Genomic DNA, 25,122 nt, shown 5'->3' on the forward strand with positions numbered 1-25,122 from the left:
TTTTAGCACCACGACACCTGAAAAAATAACCTCAGTGAGTGAACTTAAAATCTTCTGCTATTCAGGGTAAAGGCATGAAATACTGCCCTAGTTTGCACAAACAATGAAACTTCCCTTTTGTGTCTCCAGAACCTTCCAAAGTTTCAGCCAAAACCAGTTGGACAGCATTTCCATCCTGGTATTTCAGGAATTCTCAGCTGATCTTGACTTGCAGCCATACACTGTAGCTAAAGCACAGCAGGTTAATGGTGGAACCAGAAGTTTAGCATTTACATCTTTCCCTAATTCTGCTGAAACAATTCTACTAAACAAGAACTTGCTAATGTTTCTGCCTCTGTAGTTTGCAACTGGACTCCATGGCAACAACATTCCAAGGCAATCACTTAAGCCCAATGTTGCTTAAGAGCTGTTGTCTTCAGGATTAGTTTCAGTGCTAGAGGGGCAAGTGGAAAACTCTATACTCTTGTACAGCTCACCTTTATGAATGACATCATTTGACCCAACAGGCGTGTTGCTATTGTGTGTAGTGGATCATAAGCCATCTCCAGGCACAATATGGTTTGACATTCAGGTACCACTGGACCACTGGGAACGTAACGTTCAACTACCGGTGCACATGCATCCATTAGAAGGAACGTTTGTGAAATGTCATCACATAGTAACAACCATAGCAACGAACCAATTTGGAGACCGTAAGACCCAGTGCTGGTTTCAATGGCACCTTTGCATTTTTTAAGAAAGGTAATCTGGCTCACCACATGGCTCATGTAAATGCTTTGGCACCAAAAGTTTTATATTTTGAAACATAAACGTTCGTATGAGTGATTAAAACTTGCAATAACCGTCAATGGCATTGGCAAGCTACTTTAACCAAATGTCTCCAAATGCACGTTCTGTGTTTGAAAATGATGTCATCACTTCCACAGTGTATTACAAGAAATGTCAGTCTGGTAGACCGCAGTGGCCTAACGTTACCCAGGCAAATTCATAGAATATTTATCGACCACACACCATTATATTACTGCGAGAAAAGGATGTGTTTTGTCTGGCCCAAGCAGGCTACTTAGAATGTTAATCTACTAATCTAGGTCTGGAAATATGCCTCCGGGCCAGCAGGCAAATGGCAATGCCGACCCCTGTACAAGTTCCATCCATCCATTGTGTAAGCATGCCAACAAATGGAAAAAAAAAAGATATATCACTCACATTGTCCAATACACCCTGGATGAGGAGAGAAACTGATTACCGGTGAAGGGCCTCAATAAATTTCCATTATTCTTAATGCCACCGTGTCATATTTCACATTACTTCAGACATCTCCATCACTGCAGGTCAAATCAAATGGTGATCCACATTACAAATCAGTCTTGCATTCAGCCCCTTATTAAGGAAGGGCATGTAGTGCCATTTAAAGATATCATACAAACCTCTAACATGACTGAGCAGCATCTCTTCCATGCCAAGGTCCCGGCAAGCATAGAAAATACGACACATCCCCATGTCCAAATAATTTAACATCAAATACGATGGCATGGAGAATGAAGCCGATGCATGTTTTGGATTGAGCCGCTGCTGACAACAGCAAGAGTAAAGATGGCTCTGCCTTTCTAGTAGCAGAAATTCTATTGCATTATGGAAGTCTATCTGAAAAACTGCCAGCCTCACTTAGGTTAAGCTATCTCTTAGTCTGAGCTAACTTGGCACTTGCTGACTACAATTGGATGACATGATTTAAAAGATTATGCACTATTTCTGAAGGGCAAAGATTATCTATTTTCAACACTGACAGACAATAACACCAAGTTCCATTCAAACAATGCCCTCCCAGGTTTCTCATTAACTCCTTTGGAACATCATACTTAGCAATAATTAACGTTACTGCCACTACTACCACCATTTCATTTTCTTTTATGATGTGGTGAGGCCATCGCTGAAGAGATATCCATTTGTTTAGCTTTTTATGCTCCTTACCTTTTAATTCTGTTCAGAAAGAAAATAAGCATTTTACACTGGGTTACTGTATAGATGAAATATGAAATATGACACCCCTTGTCAGACAACAACATACCAAAGGGACTGAGAAATTCAGTACAGGACACTCACACATTCAGACATGGACTGACTGAATAACAATCCACAGAGGGTAAAGTGAGATCGAGCTAACCTGCTTTGGGTGTGTGGGTGGGTGTGTGTGTGTGTGTGTGTGTGTGTGTGTGTGTGTGTGTGTGGAGATGCAAGGGCAATAAGTTTGAAAGAATGATGCACACTGTCTGCACAGGTGACTAAGGACAAGAACATGCTTATTGCTGTTAATATGCTCTTGTATTATTCAAAGATCTAGACCCAAAAAATGAATTTAAATTTAATGAATGTATAATGAGAGTAGTCATATGAAATATCTGCTTGCTGGTTTAAGAAACATCTAGGTGGAGAAAATGACTGTGCTGATTGGCCACAATTTTGTAAACAGGCCGGGTTATGTCATGGCCTAACCTAAGCCAAGATGACTGTCCACACCCTTCTGTTTCAAGTGTTCGGGGATGAATGACATCATTTTCTTCAGGCTGCATTGTTCCTTATGAGTTTGATCATATTAAAGAATTTTTCTCATAAAACCCCTCTAGCTTAATATAAATGGGTGACACAAATAAGCTCATTTCAAGGCTAGCTGATGTTGAAATACTCTTTTCTTTCTGAAACACCGGCCTCTGTGTCTTCAGCCTTGAACAATAAACTGCATCCAACAGACAAAACTCCACCAACTCATCATATACGACACACAAAAAACACTTCCATCTCCATAAAAGGACTTTACACTGAACAGTGCTAGGAGTGTTTCATGACACTATTGACGCATGACACATGCTTGCGAAACAACCTTTCAGTCATTTCTATCCTTACTATTACAAAAGGAAGCTCCAATAGAACTGTGTCATCAACGCCTGTTACTGTGGGGAATTACTTACAGGTACAAAATAAAACAAACAAACATCACTCTCACTGCAACTCTGGGAACCTGCCAAAGATATAATATAGATCTGAACGGAAGCCAAACAAAAAGGGCTCCAGAAGTCGTTTCACTTTTCAGGATTTCGGAAGCGGCATTGTACAGGAAGCCCACAGTCTTCCTCTGTAAACAAAGACTTGCTCAGTCGCGTTGAGCAAAGTCCAGGATTGACTCATTTTTTCTTGTCGTAGGGGAAAATGCTAAGGCTAGCACCTTGGAGCAATCAGCCAAAGAGTCTGTTGTGCATCAGCAGCTTTGACAGGCTGAGGGAGTCGGTTAGACCTGGACATCTCTGGTGTCAAGGCGTGGGGAGTCTGGTGCTATAATTTATCTATTAGTGATGTGTTGATGGATAGCCTCATTAAGAATGATTTAATTGATCTATTTTATATGGTAATGCCAAGAGCCTCTGATGGATTGATCTGTGGTGAACTGAACCACACTAATTCAACGTCCGTAACAAGAACAAACACAAACACCTTGTGAGAATAGCACACAGAGGGAAGAAGCACTGAAGTATAATAAGAGGTATTTGTTGGCGCAATTGAGTGTACAGGTCCAATCTCTAATACCCATTACAACAAACACAGAGTACTGATATAGTATATAGGGTAATTAGAGTGTTGACATTTCCTGATATGTTATAGTTACATGAAAAACAAAACCTTTCAATATTCTTCACACACTTCATTTGTACATGACTGCCTGCTCCTAAACCAAATTAATATTTTAGAGGCATCCAACAAGAGTTTCACTGGCAACTTTTTCCCCAGTTGCGCCAATCTCTACAATTCTCTCTACATTCCCCTCCTTTTGATCACATCCAAAATGCTTATACAATTGTCCGTGGGCCATGCATTGCCTTTAAAGTAATCCCTGATCCAACTTTCCCTTGAAAGAACTTGCCACACAGCATGGCACAACTTTCAGCCTCTCCGCAACTTCTGAGATTCTAGCAGTAGAACCATGGTGCACTATGCTTTTTCTTTCATGCAGATCAATACATCATCCCGTCAAGCTGGTGCATTACACACCTGCATGACGGCTGAGAGTGTCCCTTCCTGTTACTCCTCAACTCTGTCTCAATGTTGATGGATGGCTTTCCTTACTGGGGATAACGTTCAACAGCAAAACCTCCTCCCATGGGGGGCAAAGTAGTCTGTGATCCCTTTTATTTTTGGTTTATTTTTTCTGTATTTTAACCATTACAATAACTTTCTTTGAAAAAAAAAGCCATTTCACCTAAGGACAAAAAACACTGAGAAGTAACTTGTGTTATGCACTATAAAGTGAAAAAATGAAAAATGTATGTCCACCTGTTTCACACCCACACTAAGCCTGCACAAAGCAACTATTTTTGATTTAAAATACACATGAACTTGAACTGCTGGCTGACAGCATAATTGGGTGGCATTGGGTGAAAATTAAATTAGTGTGTTGCTGGGGTAGGCCAGTGTTTAAAGCTGCAGACCTCAATGTGGAATAAATTCTTTGAGCAACAATTTTATTCACAGATGTTTTGGGAACCATTTGCTACAGTTGGCAATTAACTGGACGTGATTATGTTAACAACTTGGGAAATAGGGGCATAAATTGAATATCCTAATGAATGGAGTAAGAAAAAAACAAATACCAAGCAACGGAACAGAATTCCACTGTTCAGCTGTCCACCAGCGTATTTAAAGTCAGTTCCTGGAACATGTATGATGACAGTGAAGAAGTGGACAAATACTGAGTTTTTCCTACTCTGGATTTAGCCTTGGGAATGGGTAAAAATGCTTCTAAGCTTGGGTTCAGCCATGCAGACGTCTCAAAGGTCTGACTCACATGGTAGATGTATGAATGAATTCACAACTCCTTGGGACTTATTTATAGGTGACAACTGTTTACCACCCAGACTTCTCTACTTCTACATCTGTGATTTTTGCACATCTATCAAGTGGTGAACTAAGCATCTGATGCGAAGTAAACAGATTCTCCCCTATGAAATACTTTCTAGATTTCCTGTCCAATACCAACACCAAATTCTGATTTTGTAAGATTTTCGTGTGCTGCTGATTTTTGTGCCAGTCTCTAGATTTTACTTAGTAAGTCTTGGCAGCAGGCCTAGACACAAAAAGTCTGAAAACATACACAAGCCTGAGCACAAGCGTCCACTACTTATAACAGAGAGAGTAATGAAACGTGACCCTGTACGGTAAAGCCCTTAAAATAACAGTGAAACTTGTAAAATTCCCTACAGACTGCAGACACGGTTTAAGCCTCTGGGCAACAATGCAGCGGCCGTTTCCTGTGTGGGCTTCCTGCACAGAGGCTTGCTGCTTTCCAGCACGCGGTCACCACCGCGTTCAACCCTGTGAAACTGAACAGGTCACCCACACCGCGCTGAGTCACCCACTATTCCCTGCTCTACCCGATAGAGGAAAAGGCAGAACAAAAGCACATGTTCCTGGACCCCATACTGAAAAGACTTTGATTGAAATATAACATCCTCTTTTCCACTCTTCAGACTACTTCCCAAATGTCTCCCGGCTTGCAGCTTGCCAATAAATGTCAGTGTGATGATGCTGGCATTTCCCTTCTTTATTGAATATATAAATTCAGCTCCAAAAACTAAACGAAGTGTGGCAAAACCACTGGGTCAGGTGTTTTTAAACACATTCTGGCGTAGACTTTGTGTAAGCAGGGCTTGCATAGCTGCCATAATCTGGCAAAGCGGGCAAACCCTCATCAATAGCTGATGAAGGCTTAGCACATTAGCCAACAGAATGCTTAGTAAATGGAGACTTGTTTGTTTCTATGCATGTGCCGTCAAAAACATAAAAAGTAAAACCCTTGCAGCAGGTATTCTCCCATGCCTGCAAACACAGAGGTGACATGGAAGGCTTACTGTCAAAACTGGTTCTTCAGCATGTTTCCATATTTACTGTATCGTTTTGGGCCTGAAGAAAATAGTCCACAGCTCAAGCATGAGTATGCATGGTAGGATATACAAGGCGGTTTCTAACAGCTGATGATCTCACTGCTCCATCATCAAAATGCTCATGAGAGTGAGGTGAGCCTGCTGTACAAGGGTCTCATCACGTGAATGAATTGTAATGGGAGAAAACGGATCATAATTTGCATGGGATATCATAGCCTATTTGAATGGGTTCTACTGACTCCTGAATGTTCTCTCCACGTATGAAACGAGTGTACAAAAACTGCCCCAGTATCAAAACTCTCTGTCCACACCAATCCTGAATGAGACTTGGCAGAGTGCGCGAGACGTGCTGATTTCTCTCAAGGTGTCACAAAACCATAAATTATGAAAGAAGGCTAATATCTTCTCACCTGAGCAAACTAAGCTAAAAAAAAAAGCATGTTTCTGAATACGTAAATATTTCCAACACTCTCATTAAGCTATATCATATTCAAAATATCGTTCACGAGGCGTCACTTTGGCCTGCCTTTTGTTACACCCTTCAATATTTAATAATAAGAACCTACAGAGAGCAGTAAACAGCGGCGCGACAGGGGACGACTCCATATCGTTTCATAAGGAAATAACAGCAGCAAAGCAAATTCAGCTCTTTAAACCGAGTCTGAAATGACAACACAGATCGTTGACAGCATTTTTAACTTCCCTAAAACAAATTTTGTAAACTGACAAGTGTGCTAAAAGCTACACGACCGACGAGATGCTACTGACACCAGGCCTACCTACCTGGTTTCAGACTTACCTGAGTTTCAGGTAGGGCTACATTTCCGCCATGCGTATTGCTGCGACAATAACACGGCTAAAAAAAAGTTTGAAGAACCACTCAAATCAAACTTAAAAAAAAAAGAGTCACTCACCTCGGAGCGGATAATAACTCCAGTGTGATAATATCCTCCAGTGTGGATAGACGCGAGTTGGGATATTTTGGCTGAGTTTCGGTGGAGAGGAACTGAGAAGCCGTGGCAGACGCTGGTTCAAATTTACTTGAGGGAGGAGGCGTTGAAAACTAAAACACCAACCAGAAAACAAAGTGTTGGCAGTCCGCCGCCGAAACTTCACTATCACCGCCTTTTGCAAAACCGTCCCTCTTTTAGAAATTACACTTCGGACACAGCAGCCGTCCCCATTCACTTGCGGTGTACTCCGGTTTTTGGAGGCGTGCAGTTCTGTTGCAGTTGGCTGATGCGCGGCGGTAGTGAGCAATGGTCGACTTCGGCACCTGAAATACTGGATTAGTGATGTTTTCAGAGCTGCGAGGTCAAACCCCGCCTCTTCAACACTGTATTTACTGCAGTCTCTTGGAGCCATGCTACTGTACAGTACTGCCACAGCTACAGTACACACACACACACACACACACACACACTACGTTTGCAGAGCACCAGCCTTGGCAGTCTCGTTAATGTTGCTCTATGTGATCACATAGATCTATGTTGCAGGAGTTTGCAGCCCACTTGTGTGTGTGTTGTCAATCATCCAGTGTCAAACGGTGCTTGGTGTTAGTTGCCAACTTCATATACATATAAATATAAATGCATATAAATATGTTTAGAAATGTGTTTACAAAAATGGTTTAAAAAATGTACATGTAAATAGATTTCATACAAAATATATTTCGTACAGAGGGAATAACTGATATCATGTATACTGTGAATTTACGACATAAAAATGTATGCCAACTTATAAAAAATGGCTAAACTATTCTGGGAATAAAAAGGCGAGTAAACTGGGCTTGGGTGAGTTTATTCTTTACTACATCCCTGTTGAAGTGTATCCAAAATATAATAACATAGCCTATATTTAGCAGCATAATAAAATATATGCATGTATTTATAGATGGTTTAAATATACAGAAATAAATTGCTTAATATTCCAAGCTGTAGCCTATATATAGCCTAAATTTCAAATGTAGATGTGCATGTATGGATTGCAGTATGGCTGTGTAGTGGGAAATAATTAAACACGCTTTTAGGGGTGTTAAATATTTACGTGCACTGGTTATGCCACAGCAATGCGGTGACAATTATAACACTGCTAGATGATTATAAAGAACAGAGAGCAGAGGAATGTGATGTAAGGCTCTTGTTACCCAAACACCATCTGCCTGATCCTGTTACATAAAGAAAGCAATGAAAAGGATGTACAATTAAAGCTTTTCTCCCCTTTTCAGTGGCAAGGGACGACTGACTGTAATAGCTCTCTGACGTCACGCCCAAGGTTTCCACCAGGCTGCCCACATTTTTTATTTGGAGTAAGTATACTTTCCTCAAAATGTGTCTAATTATACAAGATATATTACTATAAGAGCATAAGCGTTTAATGTCAAATTCATATAGACCTCTTTAGTTTTTTTTTCTCAAACCACTTATTCCCTTGGTAATTCATTTTAACTTTTAAGACTGAACACAATTTTGACACAGTTTATATGGCTGAATGCACATGTTCAGGTATTGTGACTATATTTTGATTGTCATGGAAAAGGAATTTGCACAATATTTATAACAAGCACTCTTGCTGATTTGCAAAGGTCAGCCATCTGTTTCTCCATGACTCCCAAATTCAGAAGTCCTGTGAATGTCATTGTACAGATTCCACATTGGCCTTTTAAGAAGCATTTGAGAAACTAGTTTGTGCTCTCAACTTAATTTGGACTAAACATCGTTTGTGCTCTCAACTTAATTTGGACTAAACATCTTTTAAACAAATTACAATACAAATTCAATTCTGTGCAGCTTTGTGTCACCCTCTATCGACCACTTAAACGCAGTGTAGATCCTCCTTTAGACAGACCCGTAATCAGCTGCAAAATCAACTATGTGCTAATCATTTTCACCCAGGCCATAGGTCCAACACGCTTTGTATTGAAGAAAAACATTGGCTTTCAAAGAAATCAGCACAATCAGAGAGTGTGGCTGAGGAAATTGGACGCAGCGATCGAGTGTGCGGTGAGGGGTCACGGAGTATCAGAGTGGCCCAGGCTTTCCCCAGGAAGTAGTTGAAAGGGCCCATCGAGGGGACAATGCCTTTTCCCTCTGCACACATTTCCTCGGGGGACATATAATGCTTCCTCTTAGAATATGGAGCAAGTTTGGGAGTGTGTTAATCATTCTAAGTGATGTGAGCTTAAGGGCCTCCGCCAAGGTGTTTGACCTGTCTGTTCAATTGTCAATTCAAAACCCATATAGTGGGTTTTCAGTCTGGCTAGAAACTGCATGTGCATTCAGCTACATACTTTGTTGATACTTTGAAAACCTTGTAAGCAAAGTGAAAGCACACAGAAAACACTTTCTTGAACAGAAAACAAAGACTTTAATTTGAACAGCAGCCATTTTGGAGGGTTGATGTTATTATAACAGGGTACGAATCACTCTCAAAGAAAAATTATTTTGTTTCTTTACTCATAAGACAGGATTGAGTAAGTATTTTGCGATCAGCATGATGCTCTGAGCTCACACAGAGAAGTAATGTATTATGAAGCTCCCCCTGTCCATGTTGGACACTCCCACCTCACTTTGAAGTGCTGCCAGTGAATATCTTATATTCCATATACATTATGGATCAGACAGCTCAAGCAAAGCAGGCCTTTCGCAAGTTTCACAAATTGAAACTTTTTTTGTGACCTTGGTGGAAAGTTTGCATTACAGCAGCTGAATCTACCAATTTGTGCCCGGTCAGCACTGCTGCCCAACACCGAGCCAAATGTCCAAAAATGACCGTATCGTTGCAGTGTGTGCATTGACAGGCCATTGCCCGGCTGGCATGCACTGTGAGTGACTTCTGCAGAATAATGGCTCATTGGTTTCCTATTGTTTCTGGATGTGGATTATTCATTGTTATCCCCAGATTTGTCTGCTTGTCCTAGGGTTTGCCACTTTGCAACTCCAAGCTTGCATTTGTAACTTTGCAAATGTGGGAATATACCTTGCTGAATGTCAGACCAAATTGTTCTTGATCACAAATCTAGCGGTCTAGCAAACCACCGATCCTATACAACTTTGATTCTGTTGTGAAGGGCATTTTAATTTAAGATTAATTAGCAAGAGTTTGCCAGCGCTGCAAGGAGACAGTGCACACAGTAAACGCCCCGCTGAGAGTTGGTGCCGTTGCCCTGGCTCCTCACCTTGAGAAAGCCCCAATGAACAGCAAGAGATTTGCTGAACACAGCTCAAATGACAAACCGTATACGTCCTCTGTCTGCCCACGTAGCCCTCTGTGCAAATTCCCCCAATAATAATAATAATGATGGTAAAAATAAACTTTATTGAATTAGGTTTAGTTTTAATTACACACATCAAACAGGCTTTAACTTACTTTGGTTTACTGTTTCTCAAACTAGACAGCTGTAAGTTTCACAACCTCTTTGTCAAGTTTCTTGACCAATGCAGCAGTTGGCAGAATTAAGCTCTTGTTTTTGACTGATGGATTGATTTGTTGATGATCTTGATTGGGTCGCCAGGCAGCTAAATGGCATTTCACCCCAAATGTGGTGTGTCATTTGAAGGGCATTGTGGGCTATTTTTAGCACAGCTGTCTGGCTTTTCAATCCATACTTACTCTATTATTGGTAGTGCTGAGACACGAAACAAGAAAGGGGGACACTATATGAAGCACTCCAAAAACATGCTGCTTTTTTAAATCTGGTGCTTTCACTGCAGACCTGTTCACACCAAGACAAATGTAAATAAACCAGACAGGCACACATGCATTGTAAATAGTAAAGGTTTAAAATTTGAAGAATTTATTTTGATTAATAACGCAAATAAAGCAAGAATCCTTTCAATTCATGAAGCCTTTTCCGACAGGACAGTAGGCATATGCTGTAAATACACATACAGTAGAATGAATAAATAGGCTACAGCTCCTTCTAGCTCTGACCTCAACTGTTGTGGTAATAACAACTGCAAAATTCAAATGTACCTAATTAAAATGTAAACTTAATCTGCTCCTTCCTCAGCCCCTGTAATAATAAATGCCCTTGTTTGTGTGTGTTTGTATGCGCGCACGCATACTTGCATGAGTAGTATCATGGGAAATGCAAATAATTCAAATGGAACAGCCTGCACTAATGAATAGCAATATAAGGACTTAAGTTGGCCTGACCATGCACATAAACACACACACTTCTGGCATTTGTTTGTTCTGTGCGTGTGTGTGTGTGTGTGTGTGTGTACTACTGTTCCCACCCTGTTCAAACTGTGTGATTGTCAGACATGATTACAAAGTCTATTCTCCTTAAACTCTCTTTCTTCACGGTGGATGCCTGCAAAAACGGTACCAAGTGGATTGACTGAACAAGACAAAGCATTTCATATTTTCTGTGAATACGACTCGTTGTGTTGCTATTGAATTACTACTAATGAGGAACCACATAGTATGTGAATGCCCTGTTGTTACGTAAGAGATTAGACACGCTTGAACGCCACAATGGGGGCCACGGGAGGCAACGCCTCTGAAGCAACTTGTGCTATATTTAACCAGGGATTAAAATCCTGTAATGATGAGTTTTTAAAATGAAACTATTCCTCCGGCTTCTCAAGAACAATTAAGTCAATAGTTCTTTGGTGCTTTTTTGAGTTAGTAAACATCCTCCACTCCAAATGCGTCTTGTTTGTGACGTTAAAATCTTTGAGTTTGGATCCGTTCAGCAAAATATCAAAATAATATTATGCACAAAAACATTGTTAAACGTATTGCTGGTAACGCTGAATATACTGTATATACAGCAAAATCGTCTACATCTGCACTAAAATCTGCTGTATGTATTGCTCATCGAAATGGAATTAATTTGTCTGCTATCATGATGACTTAGCATTACCATAAAGTCAGCATGAAGTCGCAGCATGGTTGTATTTCATAATGCACCAAGGGCGCAGGTGAGAGATTTAGTTCAACCAAGAGGAACAAAACAGGGAAGACTGTAAAGAATTCAGTGCTACGCCAGCATGCTAGTGTGTATTTATTTCATTTTATTATATATTTCACTTATTTATTTATTTCCCTGCTTCACTGACCACTGAGTAGGACTGTACTCATTCGTTTACAGCAGAAAAGGGGATGACATAAGCATCATTTTTTTTTGGCAATTGACCATGTTACATTAATTTTGGAGCGCAGCCAAAGGGTGACTGTGATATATTTTGCTGCTGTGTTTGCCGTATCCGTGGTAGCTGAGGCGCCCGGGAAAAGCATGCCATCGCCTCGGTGTTGTCTGTTAAAGAAAATAATAGCCTTCGTTGACCAGGATAAGGCACATTTATTATTCTTTCCCCAGCAACATCATCAAAAGAGGGGTATTTCCTCCCTCTGTCCCCACTTTAATGCCGTGTATGGACTTTCAAAGCTATCTTTTTTTTTTTTGCTCTTTTTCAACTGTTTTGAATGAGAAAAGTGCATTTAGCCCACATTACTGCAATATGTTTCTTTATTGGTTGTTTTGTCTCTGCTAAGTTCATAATTCTTCACTGACCATTACCTAATAAGAGGAGGTTAATATATATATTGACCACTCAGCAGGGGGAGAATATAGATGAGCCCCCTGAGGTAAAGGTCATGGGCTGGATTACTGTGAGAGAACACAGCTCTAATTGGTCTCCAGGGCTTTGCATGTAAACAGGAACATGATGTTGAATGTTCAGTTGTCCACACGGGCTAATTACTACCTCTCTCTGTGCATCGCTCCATAAAGTTGCCTCTACAGCGGTGAATTTTTGTGTGTTTAACGTCTCTCATACTTTGCATTTGAAGAAATAGAGTGCACACTGTTCAAGCGCTTATATGTATCGGAAGATCAGAGATATTTTCTGGCATATCTTGTGATGTCTCTGACTGATAATACCCAATTAAAAAACCCTCCCACACACTCACGCACACATTCATACACATTTGAATGCGCATGTGCAGACACCCTTTGCACACCTCTCGTGACACTTGATGGATTGAAAATTGCCTCAGAGTGCAACATAGTTCGGCCTGTTACGTCACTTCACCTCATGTCAGCGGTGGAATGTGTGCCCAATCACCTTTCACCCCATCTCATCAGTAACCCAACACCACCCCACTGACTGCCGGCTTACTTTATTTTCACTCATATTTTTAGGTATCCCATTGGGCTTTGCACTTCGCTGTGAGAATGACCACCTGCTGTGAACATCCATCAGGACGTCTATCGTGCCGTATCGTGTCATCAGCTGAAAAAGACATAAACTAGAACACTGACACACTGTACATTGGTCATACTTTCTTTACAGTTATTTATGGATTTATGTCAGGAGGTCAGGTAACACAAGATTACGAGTTTAAACCCAGGTCTCCGAGGTGTCTGGTGGAAAACGTGAGATTTCACAATGTAAATATGGCAACACCCACCCTAAAAGCCGACTGCAAACTCTGCAAAAGTATGCCTGCATGCTCTCTGTAGATATAAAGTCTTTGAGAGAGCCATATGCCAACGCCAAGACCAACTGTTCATTTAGGTTTCATAACATCTCCCTCTAGCTACGCCTCAGTGTCCTTGCAGTTTCTGCTTCACAATAGATTTATTTTTTTCCACTCGACCCACGTATACTTAAGGAAATCCTTGGGGGATATTGGCTGGTTGTGTGGCTCAACCTTTTAGCAATTGTCTGTGTCAGCAGCATACACTCGCTGTTTGGTGCTGTGTGTGCAGATGGAAACCCAAGGGACCGAGGCTCTGGAACATGACAGTAAAAGCAACAGCAGCAGAGCCCATTGTTACTGTAACTGCTGATGAAGATACTGAGGGCCAGTTGCTCAGTTAAAGACCGAGCCTATAGAGTACAATACAGCATGAGACGAATGATGTTTGAACTCTAATTTTTAACGTCTGTCTCGCTTCTAGCACCTCTCAAACACAAATAAGACACGTTGCCATCTTATCAGTGTTCTCGACTTACGTAACAAGTGCTCGCTAGTCCAGTCTTAGATATGTATCAGATGTTTGTGTGCTGTTTCTCCCTCTCCAAAAGCAGTTTTGTACACTTTGTTACACTACAGCTCACTGCCTTCTAGAGTGGTGTACATTTACCTGATGCTCTTATGCTCTTATCCAGAGCAATTTAGGAGGACTAAGCAGGTCTGAGTAGTGTTTTGCTCAAGGACACTTCAGCAGGAGACTTAGCTGTTGCGTGGACCACATCTGTGACCTTTCAGCTGAGGGACAGTCGCTCTAACCACTAGGCCACCCCAGTCTTTAAAGCAGACTCTCTGGACCTCACAGCCTATAACCCCCTGTGCCCACTGCCTACTGTGCCATCTCATGCCAAGGCAAACACCCTTCAGGGGGAAACAGGTGGCGATTACAGACAAATAATCGAATCGTCTGGCTCCCCGACCCTCAGCCTATGCTGCAGTCACTGCCAATAATATTTCCGCTCGCTGCGTTTTTGATAATGGCTACAATCAAAGTTCAAAGAGAGTTCATGCCCGCCCTTGATAAACAGTGTTCAATATTGACTGTGGTGCTTGGCAGAGCTACTAGCACTGTCGGATGCTGGGCGGTGTGCTGTACGCACCGTTCTCCTGAAGAGACTGGAGCGAGGAATTCAATAAGGCTGCAAAGGGAGCGGCACCGGGAGACGTGCATTCCAAGGAGTGTCCGACAGAGGCCAGGAATGCCGAAGCGGGACTTAGTCATATGACCACAGGGAATATGAGAGGCATTTCCTGATTCATTGGGGAACAAGAGAGACCTTAATAACTTTTATGAAATGAAACACATCCCTTCTTCAGATCAATACACAGCAAAGTCTTCCAGTATGGTGGTCAAACCTGGAAAGCCATTTTTCCCAGGAAATACCTACCAGACACCAGGTGTGTAGAACAGTAAATGTAGTAAATGCAAAGGCTTTCGTGAATTGGGTATGGGTTAAATCACTATTGTGTTATATCAATCAGAGTAGCAAGAAGAAATTTAATTTTTATGAAAATGTCACAGACAGTTACTTTAACTTCTTGACATTCGTTCACAGTAGGCAGAAACCAGCTCAGAAATCGGACACTAACCAAGCCCCATTCTTCATTGGAACAGCCAGTATTCATCAGCTGACTTGCAATCCAGAGCGATAGTAAATTTAGCTGACGTCAAAGCTCAGTCATATATTATGCCATGTTATCTAACGTACCTTGCCACATTGCCAGAATGATTGGCAGCTATACCTAGAGTGGGATCTGACCTCCTCTGACCAAGACCTGTCCATCTTGCCTGTTTATCTGTCTGACTGTCCATCATTTTGTATGTAGCTATGTGTCTTTCCTTCCCATAACAGTTTGACACAATTAAACCTAGCAATTAAGAGGACTAAAACAACAAACCTGCAGTGGGATACTAGCGTTATACCAATACTCTTAAGATCAGTGCATCTTTAATCTGTGGTCACAGGTGAAATGACTGGATCTGCTCTTTTATGGCTTTAACCTTGCGGCACATGGATTTGACAGGTCAGTGATTACATAGGAAGAGGAAGATAATAGAAATGGATGACACAGAGGCTGTAAGAAATACCTGAAATATTTGCCCTTCTGCACTCCCTCTGGTTTGTTTCATTTCTTCACATACTGTACCTCACTGTTGGTTATGGAATAGTAGTCATGTAAGTGTTAACATATGTTTGAGACATTAAAGAAATACATTCATATTTTGGATTTTTGTTATTTGTTATATTTCTGTAGTTACATTATAGGAAAAAAGTCTACATTTGTCCATGAGCTTCCTCAAAAAAGTCTTGCAATGAGCACTGATCGCCGTAAGCCTGCTTGTTAGCTTGCAACTAACAGTAGCTGTTGTTATGCTAAAAAGTTGTTTTTTGGTTCACTGAGGGGACAATACAAGTTTTCATCTACATTATTATAAGCGCCCAATAAATAAGTATAACCGAAATTCAAAAGAGCCCTGAAATGTGATTCAAATTGTAAATTGTGATAAAATGTAAAATCTCTACAATGACTCACAAAAATAACTGAATAGGGAATAAATATTTTTTAACTAAAAAGAACATGAGGTGGGCTCACATTAGGCTTAAATTCTCTAAGCATCTCTAGTAAAACCTGCTGGTAACTTGTGCTGGCCATTTCAATCAGTCACCTCTGTTGGCTTAAGCCTATTATTTGAGATACATTTTTGAGTGCTGTAGCAATGACTAGAGAGACAGATAAGGAGTGGGCACAGCTCATCAAGCAGCTCTCCCATCAATCCCATTCCTTCGATTGGGCACCGCCAAAAGGTGAGAGACACATCAGTCAACTCACTCACGTCAGTGAGGCAGATTTGATTTGTCAGGCAGTGTAACCTTGAGGCGTGTTACAGTGGCTCACATGTATCTTTGGCCTCTCATAAGACGTGATAAGTGATGGGTTTGCATACGACTACAGTACACAGGCGCGGCATCATTCAGTCAAGTGAGCCTTCAGTGTAGATCAAACCAAGACACTCACTGTGAAGTTATTCATGCATTACTTAGGGGAATATGTTATGAAATATGTTACAGATTTGAATCTGTATCCAAAAAGAACACTATCTTGAAAGCGTATACTTTGTTAACAGCAGGAAATTAAATTCACACTCAAACTTAAACACTCAAGAAAAACTGAAAAGATAACATTGGGCTTGTGTTTTACACCATTTTATTTGGCATATAAATGAGTAGCATGAGCAAAGAAATGTGTCAGGAAGATAAAATACTCTTATACACATTAATATACAATAAATGTTATTTATTCTTGTAGTGACTCTGGCTAGTACAGTATACTGTACAAGATGATTAATTTACTTTCGAGTGCAGTGAAATAGTTTTGAGGCCTGGGAAAAGCAAGGGCTCCTGCTGCATGCATGATAACTCATACCAGCAAAGCCCAACGGGATGCTTTCTCTCATCCTGACCCGAATTAAACCTTACCCCTCCCACAATAACCTCGGGTGCAGCAACTACAGCATCTTGGTATGACTCCATCCGGGGTTCAAAGGTCATCTGACTCAGGGACGAACGTGGGCTCAAGGGAAACGGTGGGGAGGATGGCAGGGGTGCCCGCTGACACCCATCCCAAAGCAGATCTGTTGAAGGAGGGTCTCTTCACCGCCGTCTCCCCCTGCAGCTCCGGGTATTCAGGCAGGGGGTCCACCTGGGGGGTCTTGATGGGAGCAGGTCTGGGGGCCTTGCCGAAGCCGCCGAACGGAGTTGCCACCCTGGAGGTGTCGGATTGACAACCTTAACAGTAGCCGTCATGCGCTAATGAGAGGGACTGAGGTGACAGTTGAACTGATTCATCTAATTAAAGTGAAGTGAAGACTTAGACCGGGGGACAGAGATAGCTGCTGTGAGTTATGAGCATGTTTATGGCACATTGTGACTTAGATGAAGGGCAGTACTTGCTCACTCAGCACTTTATAGAAAAAAACATGTATGCATAATAAATTAAATAATAAATGTGCATAATTCAGGATGCATGTGCGTGCTTCTTTAATGGACTTAATAAACAGTCTGTTAAAATCTTAGCCTAAAGGCCAGAATCAGGTAGTGTGTGTACAAGATTGAAGATTACACCAACATTGTCCAACCTCGTGATACATGCTTTTCCAACTGTGAGGTTCTCACCTGTTGAAGCTTTTGTACCCTGGTAGCTCTGGTCGGGGCTCGGGCTCTGGCATGTGGGTGATGAGGGTGTCTGCCAAGGCGGGGTCACTGATGATGGCCTGGTCCCAGGGTGAGTGGTAGGACTTTGGGACGGCCGTACTGTTGAACTTCTCTGGAGGGATGTTTTTCAAGGGACCTCCATACCCTGAGGAAATAGAGATGGGTTATACAGTACGCACACAGATTGAAGATAGGGTTTTACTGTGTCATAGATAAGATTGTAAAAATCCAGCCATCTTATTAGCATAAAACATTAAATACTGTAGAGCTGCACTAGAGAAGATTGTCCATTTCTCCCTAACTGAGACCCTGTAGTGTGAAATATAAACTGTCAGCGAGCAGCATTCTGTCCAGAGAAAGCTGGACTCACCAACGTTCTATCTTTTGCCTCTCGTCCCTTTGGTATCCTTTGGTATAAAGCGATCATAATCTGGTTGGGTTGGTAAACATAAGTGTGCTGTGTGTAGCTTCTGACGTCATGTCACATGATTTCTGGGTATTGAAGTTCAGAATTTTGACCTAGTGCAGTTGCCTAGTGCAGCTTCAAAACACTGATTATTATTTGAAACTTCAGCAATTTGACACTTTGATTTTTTACATTCATGCCAGCCAAGCATCTTGAAAGCAATTAAACTGATGTGAAATGAGGTGTTTGATGAAGTCAAAGAGAGAGAGCGCACGAGAGAGAGAGAGAGAGAGAGAGAGAGAGAATGTGTGAGTAAGTGTGTGTGTGTGTGTGTTCGTGTGCATGTGCGTGTTTGTGTGCGTGTGTGTGTGTGTGTGTGTGTGTGTGAGAGAGAGAGAGCGAGAAAGAGAAAGAGAGAGGAAGGAACATGCAGAGAATGAAATAGTCAAAAATATTAAGCAACAAGTCCAAAAAGAAAGACAAAATAATGTACTTACAAAATCCGCAGGAGTAGCATGCTTAAACTGCATTGTTGTAAAAAGAGATACATCAAATCTGAACGAATTAAAATGAAGATGTAACTTATTTGAACCCCTGTGAGTTCATCACATTCACAGCACTTCCACTTCTTTATCCCTTTATTCCTGGTAAGGGCAGCTACCCAGTGTGTGTGTGTGTGTGTGTGTGTGTGTGTGTGTGTGTGCGCGCCTGTATGTATGTCTACCCGCTTAGTGTATGTGTGTTGATGGGAGAGGCCTATCCAAAGGAGTATCCTTCAAAACCAGCGCTTCACTCAGGGGGGCTTGCAAGCTCAGGCATTACATAATGTGGGGCGTCGTGTCACGTCCTCCCCTCTCACAATGAACAATCCCCCCTTCCTGAGTTTATGTTTTGCCCTGAGGAGGAAGCAGGGGAGACCAAACAGAGACCTCTGGGAAGTTTACGGTTTTGGGGGGAATCCATTACAAAACACTGTGTAAAAGATTTTCTGGGGCCGTGGAATATTTTTATTGTGATTGCACATTTGGTTGAGGAGATGTGTTTTGCGGGAAATGACAGTCACACACCCGGCTCTATGTACTGTTCATGTAGATGAAAGGAAGAGCGAAAGACGGTGGTTTAGCTTTTTGTACATATGTTTTTTTTTCCTTGTTTTTTTATGCAATATGCAATGCTCAAATGTGACAGCATCTTCTCAGGTTAATATTGCCACCTCAACTAAAGAGAAGTTTGATGTTTTTCATACTTTTACTCCCTTGAATGTGAAATAGCACAATGACCATGATGTTAAAATGCAGATTATATTTTCAGCCATATTTAAACCATCGCTGCGGCAGTATGCCTCTCTTGGTAAATTACAAGAGGGTATCAAGCTGGCTTTGAATCATCACCTTCCTGCTACAAAGCTTAAAGACTTGCATTAACATCTAATGTCAATTAATTTTCCTGTTCAAGCTCTGCAGGAATCCAAGGAGCTCACTGTAAATCACTCTCGCCCGGTTAAGCAATTTAGCCTCCTATGCCAGGCAGCTTTCTGGTACAAGCCATGGGACATGTACCTATAACACCTGGGTAAATGACTGGGCTATTTAAAGAGCTCTTACCCATTTGATACCCAATACACTTTGGCCTGATTTCTGCTGCAGCTGGAATTACTACATCCAGAGACTACCGTCTGAGGCGTGGTGGCTAGTTGTAAGCTCCAGAAATAACAGCACATTCTGTGTAAATGTGCTCATCCTTAAATCAGTATTGGTTTTGTGTCAGCTAGGCAGAATTGAGAGATGAGGGAGGATGCGAGTGCCAAGCTTATCCCGATGGTATCAGTGGCAGCAGAGGCAAACAGGAAATACTCCTCGCACTTCCCGTGGGTAAAACTAGACAATTATAAAATTATGGTTACAGCAGATCATAACAAGGAGGGGTAAAAAAAAAAAAAAAGAGGTGGAGAATGAGAGACAAATGTTGGAGGAGCGTGCATGAAACAGAGGAGTGGGATAAAGTTAGAGAGAGAAAGACAGAGAGAGAGAGAATGGAGAGAGGCAGAGGGAGAGAAAGAAAAGAATAACATGTAGTCATACTCTGCCTGAGGCTGGCAGATTCCAGGCAAGGATAAAATGTTTTCCCACATGATCAAAGTATGCGCGAGTACAAAAAAATGAAAACACTTGAATCCTTATCAAAACACTGAGCATCCAGTCCTTTTTGTACAGCATAGCGTGAACACACAGTCTGTCCACCAGGAGCAATACCCATTTATCATACACTGTACTGTAGATATACTGGCATATTATAAAAATGCACAACCAAGAATAAGTACTGTAAAATCATAATACACATGCAAATAAGGCCAAAAAAGGATCAGACTATGTTTTCAGCATATAACCACTATCAGTGATGTAATGATAAATGGAAACAGTTCCTCATGTATTGTTCTATAGACTTTGAGCCCACAGGATCACAGGGGTCAAGTAAGGTCATTGAGTTAAACAGAGGTCAATTGGGTTGTCGATTCGACCTCAGCTGTATCATTATTACTGTGGTTTTGGGGCGTTTGGAAAGTGTTGTGGTTTTCTATTGGTCTGTGTTACCTACCAGGGGCAATACTGTCTGGGTTTGGCTCTGTTCTTGTGTCCGGTGTCGTTTTAGTCGGCTGGTCGACTCCCAGGTTGTTCTCGCCACTTTGGTTTTCCGTGGCGTTGCCGTTCTCAGTTTGAAGAACCATTCCATTCTAAAAGAGAGACAGAAGGGATGAGTTGGGTTTGAGAGAAAAGTAGGTTAGAATGTCTTATCTCAATTTTAGATAAATGGTAAAAATGAAAAATATTTAACTTCTCGTTTCTTTTATTGAAATGTAATTTTACATGTTTTGGTTCTCATTATCAAAAGTGTCCACTTGTCAGTGCTGGTGTTCTTCATCTCGACTCAACGCACTTAATGAACCTGGATTTGACATGTCGTCCAACAACAACAAGCAGACAAATTCTCTGGTTGTCCACATTTCCTCAACATTAGAAACATTGTTTTCAGGCTGGGATAAAGTGTGCTGCAGCCCTAGCAACCAGCTTTCATCCCCTGAAAGATATTTATGATGATTTACTTCAGGACTTCCTCAGGAAATGTTGACAACTTGAAACGAAATCCCTCCATTGCTCCAAGCAGTAAACAAACCCAAAGTATGGAGTCATTCTCACTTAAAAGAAGAGGGGAAAAATTTCCCTGAAGCATTAGTATGATTTTATGTATGTACTTTAAGAGGGCAATCACACATACACAAGGTCACTACACAGCAAAATGAAAGGGCATAGAACTAGTGCTGCTAATTAATTTGATAAAACAAAGAGAAACTTTGTTACTTAATGTTGATTCAATTTAAGTGAGAGCTCCAGTGCATAAATTGCTCCATGTGTGTCCAGGCCAGGCTAAGATAAGTGCTGCTGGGAAATGAAAAATGATGACTTGGCACACTGCCCATGCGAACACAAAGGAACATTAATAAAGCTTCTTATGACCGGCTGTAAGGCTTTCACACCTACTCTTCCGTGTCAGTCCATGTCTCCGGCACGAGTCAAATAAACACTTCAAGTACTCAATCTTTCCCACAAATACTAAATCAGGATGTAAGGTATTGTGTGCTGCTCAAAGGCATGTAATCTTTTTCACATGAGGGAAGGGAGGGAACACAATCAGCAGAAACTTAAAATATCCCCATTGAAAAAGCCTGTTTTAATAGTGGGCTGCATCATTAATCAAGTGTAAATTTATATTTATTTAAGCAAATGGAGTTAAAGGCTGAATGATTGACAGCATGTGTGTGGCCTGCCTGTCCTGTGCGCTCCTGTATGGCATTCAGTAACAAACAGTACAGTTTCAGCTTACATTGATCTGCTTGTTGGTTTCATTCTGGATGCTCTCAAAAGTGTATTTTTCGGAGCGTCTCTGGCGCATTTTGAAGAGACGAGAGCCCCGGTTGGAGGTAAAAGACAGCTCGTCCAGCATGATGTCTTTAGGCACGCTCATCTTCTTCCCAAGGTCCATCTCTATGTCTGGACACAAACACACACACACATACACACACAACACTGAAGAGATGGTGTGCAGGTATTCCCCATATACATGTGTTGCAAATGTTGCATTTTATTGTGTACATATGTGTGTTCACTTTCTGACACATATAAGTAAATTGGCCAGATCTCTAGCAAGATGAATATTGTATTTTCTCTACTCACACCTATCAACACTCATTAAACACAAATTAAATTCTGCAGACAATCCATCGCTGCAATAAAACTCTGACTACATGGAGTGCTGAGTTGGCATTCCTGCCAATATGATAAACGAGGAATAATCTTTCCTTGTCATTCACTTATGTCCAGTGCTTGTTTTGTGGTTAGCGCCGCGTGCTAGCTAACGCATGCTGATCATGGAGATGTCATAGGCCTATATCCAAGTGTGAGACGCATGATTTGCCAGAATATCTTTCAGCTGTCAGTAGCCTTCAGACCCTCCCCATCCCAAAGAGCCACACAGTTGTCCTCACCCCGAAATAGCGTGTTCAAAGGACGACGACAAAGGGATTAGTTACTTTGGCCAATAAAAGTTCTCATTTGCTTATTTATAGTACGGGTCGTAGAAGGGAGTGTTGGCTGCGGGCGACTGGTGAGCTGATACCTTCTATAAAGTGAATCTGGCAACAGTGTGTGTGTGTGCATGTGTGTTTTTGTGGAGGGGGGGTGTGATTCGATGTCGACTGTTTAATTGAGTTTATTTTAATGAGTATACACTAAAAAATTGTTTGTATATTAGTGTATACTGTATGCCATGGTATTGAATCCATGTACATTCATATGTGTGAACGGATACTTTTATGTTAGAAATAGAAGGGAGAGGAGTGAGTGAGGAGGAGTGAAAGAAGTAGGGAAGGAGAGAGAGAGAGCAAGAGAGACAGAGAGAGAGAGAGATCACAGGTCAGAGGGGTTACAAAACAAGGAAGTGAAGGGGAAGTGATGCGGCTACCTTCCGGGGCTTGAACCTCCCTGCAGATTGCTGCCGCCTGCATTTTCCTCTCCCTGGTCGTCATGGTAGAGAACTGTGACATGGCCGCCCCTGGGGAGGAGGGGGAGCAGAAAGTCACAGGAGACAGCTCACATCAGTGCACCCTGTTCGAACACACGACGAGTCACCAAGGGAAGACGCAGTGGCAGCGCGTCGGCCATCGATTGAGCGACATTTAGCATCCTCACCACGCGCAAACACCCACTGAAGCAGGTAGAATTTATCGGGGCGGCGAAAAGGGCAAAGTTAGCACATCCCTTTAAATAACCTTGGGCTGTTAAACGCCAAGCACATGCTCTTCAGACATGGCAACCAGCTGTGTCAGGGGTCTGCGAATCAATATGTTTGAAATTACCCAAGTGGGCTGAAAGGACACACCCGGAGAACATGGTGCTGTCACAGCAAGCGGGTGGGACAGTTGATGGAATGAGGCGGAGAGAGAAAGTTCATACCAAGGGAGAAAACTTTTACCTGTGTCACCAGGCGCAAATACTCATTTATCATTCCAATCCAAAACACTTTTCACCATGTTTCTTGAAGAACCAGAGGAAAATGTCATACTGAAATGCAGAAGTCCATTCACCATGCAATTCATTCCATTGTTTGCAAAGCATTTGTTTCTGCTGACCAGATAAAAGGCATGTTGGCACAGTATATTCTTAGCTCCCATAAATCAACTTCTGAATGCTATGTTATCAGTTTACTCTGAATTGTCACAGCAAATACATTTTTGGTTAAAATATAGTACAAGTGGAGGGAAAATGTACAGTTAAGCATAATGGAATGAATTGTTGCACACATATATGCCATCCAGTCAGGACACATTAAACCATCAAGCATGAGACAAAAAAGGATTTACATTTATTAAATAACAAAAAACATATACAAAAGAGATGTTAATTATGAATCAAAGGCAAGCTGTGTGATTGACTGGAAGAGGTGGAGGGAAAGACTGTAGGAGTTAGAGTGAATCATGCTTGATTTGGATTCTCAGTGTCACGTTTTATAACTTGACAGCAAACCCCGCGGCACACCTGTGAAGTGGCCTCAGGGATGGCTTACCTGTCCCGCGGGTCCCTTAGGGGCGTCTCGACTTGTGCCCGTCTCCTCGGGGTAGGAAGTCAGAAAGGTGAGAGGCGAGGGGGTCAGACTGTGTGGGTCCTCGCGCTCCCTAGCGCTGTGGCTGTTGTGGGGAGGGTGGGAAGAGGGGGCAGCAGCCTGATCCAACTGACTGACTGACTGAATGAGTGGGTGGGTGGGTGTCAGTTTGTCTGTTGTCACTGGTATTTAGTTCACAAGCAGAGAAGTGACTAAATTTAGAGCACTGCCGCTACTGCTCCCTTTGCACCCCCCCCCCCCCTCCCCAGTGTTTTTACAGTAGCTAAGGATGTGCTATATGACTCCCTGTATGACTCACTGTGGCGCCCTTCACCCATATTCACCCTGATTGCCTGAATGTATGTGCTTTAGCCATGGGAAAATATAGGGTGACAAAACTTTGGGTCACACTTTATTTGGATAGTCCAGTGTTGATACTCAACTTCCTATCAAGTGACTATAATGTGTCACTAAAAAGTCTACTGAGTTTGAGTGATTCTCATAATTGCATGAAAAGTAATATCTATAGATATTCAATGTCTGGGCTAGGGTTAATCTTAAGGCTGGGGTTAATGTTAGAAATAGGGTCAGGGTTAAGGTTGGGGTTAGGTTTAAAAATGGGGTCAGGGTTGGGATTATGGTCTGTGGAGATGCACCAAATAGGCAAGTGACACTTTGTTGAACATCTACTTTTTGCCACCTGATAGTTAGTTTAGTATCAACATTCAGCTATTCAAATAAAGTGTTACCAAACTTCATCTGCCTCCTTGACACTGTCTAACTCACCTATAGGCAAAAGGGAAAAAAACTGTTGCAACCTTGCAGCTCCACCAAGCTGCATGAATCAAAAAGAACCAAAGAAGTGAAAGCAATGAATACACTCATTTTGACCCTGGAAAAATCACACAGACATTGGCTATTGAATCTTAAT

The 25,122-nt window shown here is 41.8% G+C and overlaps 2 protein-coding genes across 2 annotated transcripts in view; both read right to left on the reverse strand.

Moving 5' to 3' along the window:
- LOC139650182 (inactive ubiquitin carboxyl-terminal hydrolase 53-like) overlaps positions 1–7,161 on the reverse strand; it is a 37,004-nt gene extending 29,843 nt beyond the window's left edge. The window contains 1 exon segment of the mRNA XM_071526761.1: positions 6,845–7,161. The gene's annotated coding sequence lies outside the window, so the exon portion shown is untranslated.
- A 9,532-nt stretch (positions 7,162–16,693) lies between these two features.
- Positions 16,694–24,278, reverse strand: LOC139650187 (myozenin-2-like). The gene is made up of 6 exons (XM_071526766.1): positions 24,156–24,278; positions 23,055–23,144; positions 21,918–22,084; positions 20,634–20,769; positions 17,594–17,777; positions 16,694–17,184 (listed from the first exon to the last, which is right to left on the reverse strand). Exons 2-6 carry the CDS (start codon positions 23,134–23,136, stop codon positions 16,959–16,961), a joined length of 795 nt encoding a protein of 264 aa, XP_071382867.1. The 5' UTR covers positions 23,137–23,144; positions 24,156–24,278; the 3' UTR covers positions 16,694–16,958.
- Positions 24,279–25,122: the final 844 nt, after the last annotated feature.

Source organism: Centroberyx affinis, unplaced genomic scaffold (assembly GCF_046629955.1).
Source record: "Centroberyx affinis isolate AG114_WGS23_722 - 3 ecotype Tasmania unplaced genomic scaffold, CSIRO-AGI_Caff_v1 ptg001455l_1, whole genome shotgun sequence".
Taxonomy (NCBI): Eukaryota; Metazoa; Chordata; class Actinopteri; order Beryciformes; family Berycidae; genus Centroberyx; species Centroberyx affinis.

Coding starts and splice junctions, on each gene's coding strand:
- LOC139650187 (XM_071526766.1), bottom strand. CDS start 23,136: ATGTCACAGTTCTCTACCATGACGACCAGGGAGAGGAAAATGCAGGCG. Junction 20,770..21,917: donor AAACCAACAAGCAGATCAAT/GTAAGCTGAAAC, acceptor TCTCTCTTTTAG/AATGGAATGGTTCTTCAAAC. Junction 17,185..17,593: donor GGGTACAAAAGCTTCAACAG/GTGAGAACCTCA, acceptor CGACACCTCCAG/GGTGGCAACTCCGTTCGGCG.